We start from the raw sequence: 9,977 nt of genomic DNA, 5'->3' as shown, positions 1-9,977 counted from the left end.
AAACAACTTGAAAGAGCCAACATAGAATAAATTCTGTATATCAGAAATGAACCCAGCTCTAAATAGAAGAATCATTTTCACGTAATACAAAATACTAACCTGAGTTATACCCCATCTCATACCTTGCTATTGCTGTAGAATACCTCTCGACATAACAACACAGATTTCACATGAGGCCAGCACAAAATACTCACTAGGCACTTTTGACGAGAAACATCCAAATCAGTACGTGTAATAACTCAAAATTCTTAGTCAATTGATTACACATCCCAAGAAACCAGGGATATGCAACATATCCAGCTAGGCAAGGACTCAGTGTTATGAGAATAATTCATTCTAGGTTTCGTAAGGATGGCATATAGCCTTCTTGCCTTCCCATTAGCATGGTTTGTTTAGGCCAAGTTATACATGAAGTCGGGACTTTCAAGTCCTAAACCATATTTCAGTTCCTTGTGCCATTTCATAGTTTTTAAGTTCATTGTGGCAAGGAAGTTGTAGAAACTATAAACTCAAGGCACAAACATGGCTATATTCAAGGTTATTAAGAAAACATGCAGCCAAGACATCGCATGATGAACATTAAAGATTGATTCCCAAAAAACAACAAAAATTATAACTCCACCTCAGACACGAGAAAGTGAGGTAATTCACAATGCCAGAATTAAATGCCCCGACATATTCACCTTGTACTGTGCCAAGGCAAATATTACAAAAACTATGAAGTTGCTGATCAAAAGAGTGACATCCCAATCAGCAAACAACAAAAATTGTTTTGAACCGTTCAAAACTTTCACAGTTGCCTCCTTAGACAAGAACAATTGGAAATTACTTTGAACTGCTCAAAAGATTCCTAACTCTCCTCTATAAATCCTAATCTAGAAGTTCGGCCAAAATGAAAAAGGTAAATCCATGCATCTACAATAAAGAATTTAATTGTTCATTTCCTCATCTCTTCATATTCAGCTTCAGGGGCCTCTCCTTCCCCTTCAGAACTAGATGTTGATGATGGCCCACCAGACGATGACCCACCTGATTGTTGATGGATGTGCTGTCCTATTTTCAAAGAAACTTGATTTGCAACCTCAGTTTTCGCTTTAATCTCATTTAAATCATCACTTGCTATAGCCTTCTTCAAATCAGCCACTGCTGACTGTATTTCAGTAACTAAATCTGCAGGAATCTTATCCTTGTACTCACTCAAGCTCTTCTCTACACTGTAAATTGTGTTATCTGCAGAATTTCTAGCATCAATCAACTGTTTCTTTTCCTGATCCTTTTGAGCATTAGTCTCAGCTTCCCTCACCATCCTCTGAATTTCATCTTCGTTAAGTCCACCAGATGATCGGATGGTAATTTGTTGCTCCTTGCCAGTGGACTTATCCTTGGCAGAAACTGTAACAATACCATTTGCATCAATGTCAAAGGTAACCTCTATTTGGGGTGTACCTCTTGGAGCTGGTGGAATGCCAACAAGCTCAAATTCACCTAGAAGCTTATTGTCTAAAGCCATTTCCCTTTCCCCCTGAAATACTCTCACTCCAACCTGTGTTTGACCATCTGATGCGGTTGAGAATACCTGACTTTTCTTAGTTGGAATTGTTGTGTTTCTATTTATGAGTCGAGTGAAAACACCACCCAGTGTTTCTAATCCAAGTGACAGGGGCGTCACATCCAGCAGAAGCAGGTCTTTCACATCACCACGAAGAATACCACCTTGTATGGCAGCACCCATCGCCACAGCTTCATCTGGATTAACACCCTTGCTTGGTGTCTTACCAAAAATCTGAGCAACAACCTCTTGAACCTTTGGCACACGGGTCATGCCCCCAACAAGAAGCACTTCATTCACCTCCGACGCTGAAACCCCTGCATCTTTTAGGCATTTTTCACAGGGACTTCTAGTTCTCTCGATCAAATTATTCACTAATGTTTCAAATTTTGACCTAGTCATTGTGATGTTCAAATGCTTTGCACCAGATGCATCTGCTGTGATAAAAGGTAGATTTATCTCTGTCTGTGAAGAGGATGATAGCTCCACTTTAGCTTTCTCTGCAGCTTCACGTAGCCTTTGCAATGCTAACTTATCCTTAGACAGATCAATTTTTTCTGAATTCTTGAACTCATTAACTAAATACTGCAACAAGGCATTGTCAAAATCCTCACCACCCAAAAAAGTATCACCATTTGTGGCCTTGACCTGCAAAAGAAGGCTTACGTTAGGTTTCAATTATTCCCACCATAAAACAAACATGATGTAGATGGTCATCCTCATAGCCTGAACAATACAACTTTTAAATTAAAAACCAAAACAAAAATTCCTAAGGCTATTTAGTACTCTCCGCACCAGAGTGCTAACCTATTTTACAACCACTGCCAAGTCAAAAAAGATACTACAGAGATATTTGCCTCAACCATTGAACAGCAAATCCATAATGAGCACCAAAATTATTAAAAACTTGCATCATTTGACAATTTCCCTCTACACAAATAATACTTCCAAAACAAAATAGATGAAGTGCAGACGGACATCCTAAAGGATTGGATTGCACACATTCAGATTGAAGAATAAAATCAGAAATAAAAAAGGCATTGACAAATTTCTTCTTAACGAGAAGGCTACAACATGTAAAAATCATTCCCGTGACAAAATACACAGGGCTGAATTATAGATTTTAAAGTGAAAAGATAAAATAAGACAAAGGGAGAATCAAAGCAATGTACTTACCTCAAACACACCACTGGAGATTTCCAGAATAGAAACATCAAAGGTACCTCCACCAAGATCAAAAACAGCAACCAAACCCTCCTTCTCATTCATGCCATATGAAAGGGCAGCTGCAGTTGGCTCATTGATTATTCTTTTAACTTCCAGCCCTGCAATTTTACCAGCATCCTTGGTTGCTTGACGCTGAGCATCATTGAAATAAGCAGGCACTGTGATAACTGCACTGGAAACAGTCCTTCCAAGATAACCCTCTGCAGTTTCCTTCATCTTTGTCAGGACAAATGCACCAATCTGACTAGGCGAGTATGGTTTCCCATTTATTTCAACCCAGGCATCACCATTTGTAGCTTTGACAATTTTGTATGGCACAATCTTCTGTTCTTTCTGTGTCTGTGGATCATCAAACCTTCTTCCTATTAAACGCTTGGTGCCAAACACAGTATTGGTTGGATTAGTCACAGCTTGACGCTTAGCAGGGATTCCCACAAGTATTTCTTCTTTCTGATTCACTGCAACAATGGATGGTGTTGTTCGAGCCCCTTCTGAATTCTCAATTACTTTTGGGCTCTATATTTCATTCAAAAAACACTTGTAATCAGGGAGATACTTAACAACAAATACGCTAGGTAACTTTAAAAGACACAGCACGGCCGAGATTTAAAAATACTGACCTTGCCTTCCATTACTGCTACACATGAGTTTGTTGTTCCCAAATCAATACCAATTATGTCACTACCAGCAGCCTTTGAACTGTGTACCCCATTACAACCATAACAAGGAATCTTAACAACAACAACAACACAAAATTGCAAACCATCTGGACTTACAAAACAACACATAATTCAAAAACAACTTCAAACAAAGCTCTCGACAAACCTGAAAGCTCTTGCTACACCAGCCCATCGCCGTGTCAAAGGCAAACTGGCACATGAAGCTTGCATGCTCTGGAAGCCCTGAAAATGCATTGCCTACCAGTGTCATAAAAAATTACTTCTAAGCAAACCATAGCAACACACCACATAGCCCCAATGAAACATTCTCACATCCAAAACCCTTGTCCTTAGACAATTTTTCTTGCAGAGTGATTTAACAATCAGTGAAACCTTTATAAGTTTATTAAAATAAAAAATATTAAAACTAATTATACAAATTATTTGCTGCAAAGTACATGAGCTCATAAGTTTTGAAGTTCTACAATACATGGCAAGGTCCTTGGGAGCACAGGCAACAGATTTGCAAGGTGTGCATGTCTAGAGTTGTGTAGGGTGCACGTCAGCTTAAGTGTGCAGAGTGCACAGGTGCACGAAGCTACACAAGTTGTGGAGGTGAAGGGGTATACCGGTTGTAGATATATGGCACCCAGTGCAACTCCCAAAACTTGGGTACAAGGGTGTAAGGTTATCAGAAGGTATGCATGGTTCAAATGGAGCAGAGTAAGTATGTACGTAAATTTAAAAATTAATAAACTGGGCAAACCAGGGTGTATTAGGGCATCCTATGTACCATGTGTGTATCAAATGCACATTTGTGCCATTTTGCACCTGCAACCCCGTACCAGGCGGCAGGAGCAAATGCATCTCAGGAGTTTCCCAATTTTATTGTGTATATAGTATGTACAACCAGACAGCCTTGTTATATGGTAGTATTTGAAGAAAAATATACAATTCACAATAATGAAAAACAGCAAATTTAGGTTGTCATATTGGACACCCAACTCCAGCCCTGCTTTCTCTGCAAGCCCTGTTTTAAGATTTAAGTTAACACTGTTAATGTTAACAAGCCCTTTGCAAACATGGAAGCTTTGAGCAATTTCCTTGCCAACCTCAATGTTTTCCTGAACGTTCTCAAGAAAAAGATTATACTTGTTAAAAGTCCAAGCTCTGGGTGTAGCTTAAGAGGATATTACAAACCCCACTAATAATGGTATAACATTCATTAGAGTTCAAAAATCTTGGTTGGTTGTGGAGTAACTGTCAAGCAATCAATCATTTGATTAATTCAGTTTAGTTATGTTCAAAGTTTGTTTTTGGGGCCCTGCAAGTTGGTTCTTGTGTCTGAAAGTTTATAATAGATTCCTATCAATAATATTTCCTGCCTGCCACATCTTAACAACCTCTACAGCATATTTTCAGTTTCAAATGACTCTATTATTTCAGCCTTGTTATAAAATACATTGTACCTGTTAAACTAAATATCTTTTTGAAATCCATTATTCTTTTGAAAAAGAAAACCATATATTCAGGCAAATATATATATAAAGCTATTATTTTCCCATGAATATTCCACAACTTAACCAATTTCATGTTGCGAATACCTTCTAAAGGTATCTACCTCCCATTTCCGACAGAAATCCAAGTTTCCAACTTGCCTATTTCAAAGCAAACCACAGCAACACACCACCTAACCTAAATATCCAAGTTTCCAACATAATTACCTCAATGTAAACCATAGCAACACATCACCTAATCCTAATACGATTCTCTTATTTAACAAACCCTTACCAAAGCAACATAGGACTGTTGGTGCTCATTTTAGCACCAAAAATGAAGAGAGTTTAAGGTGTGTATGTCTCTTCAAGGAATTCCAAGTACATGTTACTTCACAGCCCCTGTCTAGAATGTCTGTTAAGACCAAAAATATACTGACTCCAAACCATCAAAGATGCATTTCACTCGTAGGAAGACTCATAAACCATAGCATCAAATCATATGTCGCTAAAATAGTTGTGTACATGATCTTCGTTCAACCCTCATAAGCTAGTGTCATAGCTGTTTCAACTTCCAGTCAGTTATTTCACACACTATGCTGTGAAAGAAAAACAAATTGGAATGGAGATGTAAGACTAATGTTGGTTTCCTAGTCAATGACCAAGGTAAACACCAATTGGGTCTATAAGATCCGATAGCAGAAGCGCACAAGGACTGATTGGACGTATGAACCCCCTAGTAGATGCTCACAAGGAGATTACTTTTCACCTTATGCACTGCAAAAATGTTACAACAGTAGAATTCTACCTCCTGAGAATCTGGAAAATAACAAGATTCCTTTCCACTGACCTTATGCATAGTACAAAAGATTCTTGATTGTGAGACTCTGGTAAACAGTGGAGCTGGAACTTGGAATTCACGAGACAAAATGTGCAGGATACCCAAATTATTCGGTTAGTCAAAATTCAATCAAAATCACCTACAGTTAACAAAATTCATTCAAGATGAATTCTCAGGGTACAAACCTTATTTGACCTCTAATGGGTGCAGAAGACCAGAAATGTAGATTTTAAAATGAAAAGACGACTAGGAGCTTACCCATTTTACGGGCCCTTTCCTATGTTTTTCGGTTTTACTTTATTATTGACTAGCCAACAAGTTTTGCCAGCTATGAACTCTGAAGGAACCTTACCAACCCCGGAAACACAGGTAAGGACATGTGCATAAGAAGTAAATAAGAGCATGCCCTAAGTTCGAACCCCTCATGACGAAATAAGGCAATCCGTATCTATAGAAACCATACAGACAGAATGCAGTTCAATGATAGTATATCAGGGTGGCCCGTATTGACAAATTTTAGGAAATGGGATCCAAGCTTTAGCCAGATGCCCTAAAAACGTTAATATGTATTCAAAGGGAGGAAAAATGAAAATGAAACTGCATATTGAATGTTAAAAAACGGCTAATAAAATATACCAGATTGTAAGGAAGTGGTCTACGTTGGGAGGTTTTCACAATCCTTGATACCAGCAATTTAGCAATCGCCATGATTCCTCTAAAGTGATGTATATTCTTCTTTCTTGCGCTTCTTCAGAGAACTGGGCCGCCTGACTGGAACCTGCTTCCGAGAACAGCAAAACTTTACATAACTCTAAACCCTCTCTAAAACCCTAAAGCATTTTAATATTACAAATGAGAAAATTAGGGCTTTTGACCAGTGGTTTACATATTCACTAGAACTTTCTGGGAAAATCTAGAAATAAAATGGGAATGGTAAAATCGCTTTTTTAAGGCTCGCATAATGTTTTTAGGGGCCTTTGGTGGGCTTTACCCATTTCGAATAGACATTAGGATTTTAGGAGCGTAAATCAAGTGATTTATTATTTTTGTTTTTTTAAAATTGATTATTTTTTATTATAAATAATTGTTATTGAGTGGTAAGTATCTAATTCTTTTGATACTTCTCGTAGTCATGTGTTTTTAGATTGGATTGTGATAAATAGAGTGTAGAATATTGAAGAAGCATGTATACACTTAAAAATGATTAAGAGATAATTAAATAAATATTATTTATTTATTTAATATTTTTATTTTTTTATTATTTATTTAATTCATTTATCTTATTTTTTTAAATGAAATATTAATTAAATATTTATTATTTAATTAAATAGTCTAAATTCATCATAATTCTTTTAAAGTTATCTTAATTAAATAATCTTAAATTATTTAATTATTCATCTAACCAAAGTTTTCAATCCTAAATTCCACATCACCTTTATATCTAATCTGTCACATCATCATGCCACCTCGTCACCATGTGGCTAAACAAATTAAATATTTTAATATTTAATTCCTCAATTATCTTCGACATCATCCCTAATTAATAGGATGAGCAAACTTATGTGTCCTCTTATTTCCTATATTCTCTCTCTCATTCCTACATCTTAGAGGGTGGTTTTTTCCACATCAACCTAGTCAAAGTGACTCATTGCCCACTTGTCTTAGGAAGCCTAAATCTTCTCCAACCTCCCTAGATTGTTGACTCCTTCATGTCTTAGGAAACCTATATTCTCTCCAACTATATATACTGCATCTTTGGAGTCTGGTGTAGGAGCACCTACCTATGAAGACATGACCCAGAACAAGATGATTTTCTATTGGCCTAGAAGGAATGTAATAAGACCCTATGGGTCCTTTTTGTAATTCAATATCCTAAGAGTGTGACAAGTTTGTTCATGTTTGGGCCAAATTGTCGTATAGGGTTTGGTAGAGCAAATTGAGTCAATAAGGGTCACAATGGTCTAAATTGAGGGATCAAGTGACCACAAGTCTATTTGAGTTGTTTTTGATGTTTTAGAATCAAATGTAATCATTTTGGGGGACTATGATAGTCTAGAGTCTAAGTTGGTCGAATTATGCAAAAGTTGTCATATTGTCAATTTGTTGTCTTGACAATTTTGCACTTTTTGTAAGTTGTAATTTTCCAACGGTCAGTTCGGTTTGAAAAACAGTTGGAGGAGTTTGTGGTCATTTGGGAAACATCTTTAAAGGCCCCAAACACCGAAGAATGTATGTTGGTTGATTTGGAAAGAAATTGAAGTATCAAGAACTGTTGGAAACTCGGAAAACCATCTAATTTCTATTGATTGCATACTGAAGGTGGATTGGTAAGAATGCTCGTGACATAGATCCTACAATTAGATTGTTTTACCTTTTTTTTTGCATTTGGTGTGGAGTCTTGAAGTGATCGTTGCCCCATTCTACAAGCAAATCTTTACCGGGGAGCCTAAAACCCTTGAACCCCTAAGGTTTGACTACAATAATGGGTTTTGGCCTATCAATCCTTAACTGAATACTATGTCATTATAGGAGATGATAGGCCACTATATCATATGTCAGAACCCAAATCCATTAAGAGGAAACAACAGGGTGAAGAGGATAGAGAACTAACCCTAGGTCTGGCATCTCTATGTGACAGATCGATTTGATGAGTGTCGTGCATGAGAATTGAGAGGTAGAGAACTGGGAAAGGGTTTGAATGTGGTAGAAGAGTATTGTGGAGGTTTGCATAATATTTCATGGTCAGTGGTGGTCATCCATTAGGAGATCCTAACCGGTTTGCGGGAGGCGTTCAATCAAATAGGCCTAATAGCCATATTAGGTATGTTAGTGTAGTACCGATTGGGATATATGCAAGTTGAATCGGTACCGGAAACTGAGATATTGTTTAGATCTCCCAAAAGGGTATCTGAAAACATAATTTGTTTGTCTAGATCCTTAGAGTGTCAAAAGTTATCACCTGATTCCTTCACATGGAGGCCTAATAGCAACCGGTTCAGTTTTGTGGGCAAGTGAGTCAAATTTGATGTTCTGATGGAACTAAACCATGAAATCCTATTTCATTTGTGTTAAGGTGTTGTGAGAACACCCCTCCAAGGATTGTTGTATTGAATTGGTCAAGTGGGTCATTCAAACCTTAAAGCCTAGTAGTAGCCCACTCTTGTATGCAAAGGTGTGTGTAGTCACACAAGAACTTGAGAAGTGTTAGTTGTCTGTAAGTGGACATAATGGAGTCTTGGGGTTTTTCAAGGTGTTGTTTGGTGTCATTGAGCCATTTCTTGACTTGGTGTTGTGTAAGAATCTTTGGAATTAGGGTTTACCAGTTGAGTTTGTATGCCTTGTGAGTGGTTGGTTCAAGGTTCCCTCCTTCCGGTCTGTTGCCTCCTCATCATATTGGTATCAGAGCATGATTTTGAAGATCACTTGGGTGGCGTGGTCTTAGTGTATGTCAGAGGAAGAGATTAAAAGAGGGGCTGACAGAATGCCTCCTAAGAGTATGTCACGAGATACGGTGAAGAAGTTGATCGAAGAGATGCTTGAGTCCAAGCTTGAAGAACTAAAAAAGACTAAGGATAAGGAAGATGGAAGTGATACTGATGAAGAAGGGGATAAAGAAGATGGAGAATCCTCTAAGCGAATAGAGGAGATACCTGCAGATCAAAGGGCATTTGTAGATGCCTTGAGGCCAGTCAATAGGGACATCATTGATGGGTTGCCTATATATTGGAAGTATGGAAGCAGAAGAGGTGATAGACTGGATTGAGGCATTGACCAGTCATTGTGAGTCCAAAGAAATCCCTGAAGATAAGAGAGTTAAGTTGGCAAAAGCAAGGTTGAAAGGGTCTTCTCTTACATGGTGGAACTATGTACAAGGGGAGAGAGTTAAGGAGGGGAAAAGTATGATAACCTCTTGGGAAAGGATGAAAGCTAAAGTCAAGGCACAATTTATGCCCATTGACTATGAAGTGTAGATGTATAGAAAATTGCAGAACCTCAGACAAAGAGACCTTGATGTGAATGCATATATGGAGGAGTTTCATAAACTCGGTCTCAGATCAAAGAGACAAGAAGAGGAGTCAGAGAAAGTGGCCAGGTACTTGAATTGCCTAAGGATGAACATCCAAGATAAGATCAACATCTTGGCACCGAAGACAGTGAACAAGAGTTTTCAATTGACCCTAACGGCATAAGAGAAACTAAAAAGA

The 9,977-nt window shown here is 37.8% G+C and overlaps 1 protein-coding gene across 1 annotated transcript; it reads right to left on the bottom strand.

The window, feature by feature from the left end:
- Positions 1-538: 538 nt before the first annotated feature.
- Positions 539-6,697, bottom strand: LOC131042248 (heat shock 70 kDa protein, mitochondrial). The gene is made up of 5 exons (XM_057975573.2): positions 6,409-6,697; positions 3,602-3,678; positions 3,397-3,475; positions 2,726-3,292; positions 539-2,197 (listed from the first exon to the last, which is right to left on the bottom strand). The coding sequence occupies exons 1-5, from the start codon at positions 6,478-6,480 to the stop codon at positions 938-940; spliced, it is 2,055 nt and encodes a 684-aa protein (XP_057831556.2). The 5' UTR covers positions 6,481-6,697; the 3' UTR covers positions 539-937.
- Between the last annotated feature and the right edge of the window lie 3,280 nt (positions 6,698-9,977).

The sequence above is a fragment of the Cryptomeria japonica genome, chromosome 1 (assembly GCF_030272615.1).
Source record: "Cryptomeria japonica chromosome 1, Sugi_1.0, whole genome shotgun sequence".
Taxonomy (NCBI): Eukaryota; Viridiplantae; Streptophyta; class Pinopsida; order Cupressales; family Cupressaceae; genus Cryptomeria; species Cryptomeria japonica.
The sequence above is the reverse complement of the archived record's forward strand: the minus strand, read 5'-3'. Positions and strand labels throughout refer to the sequence as shown.

Coding starts and splice junctions, on each gene's coding strand:
- LOC131042248 (XM_057975573.2), bottom strand. CDS start 6,480: ATGGCGATTGCTAAATTGCTGGTATCAAGGATTGTGAAAACCTCCCAA. Junction 3,679..6,408: donor GACCACTTCCTTACAATCTG/GTATATTTTATT, acceptor ATGCATTTTCAG/GGCTTCCAGAGCATGCAAGC. Junction 3,293..3,396: donor TAGCAGTAATGGAAGGCAAG/GTCAGTATTTTT, acceptor AATGAAATATAG/AGCCCAAAAGTAATTGAGAA.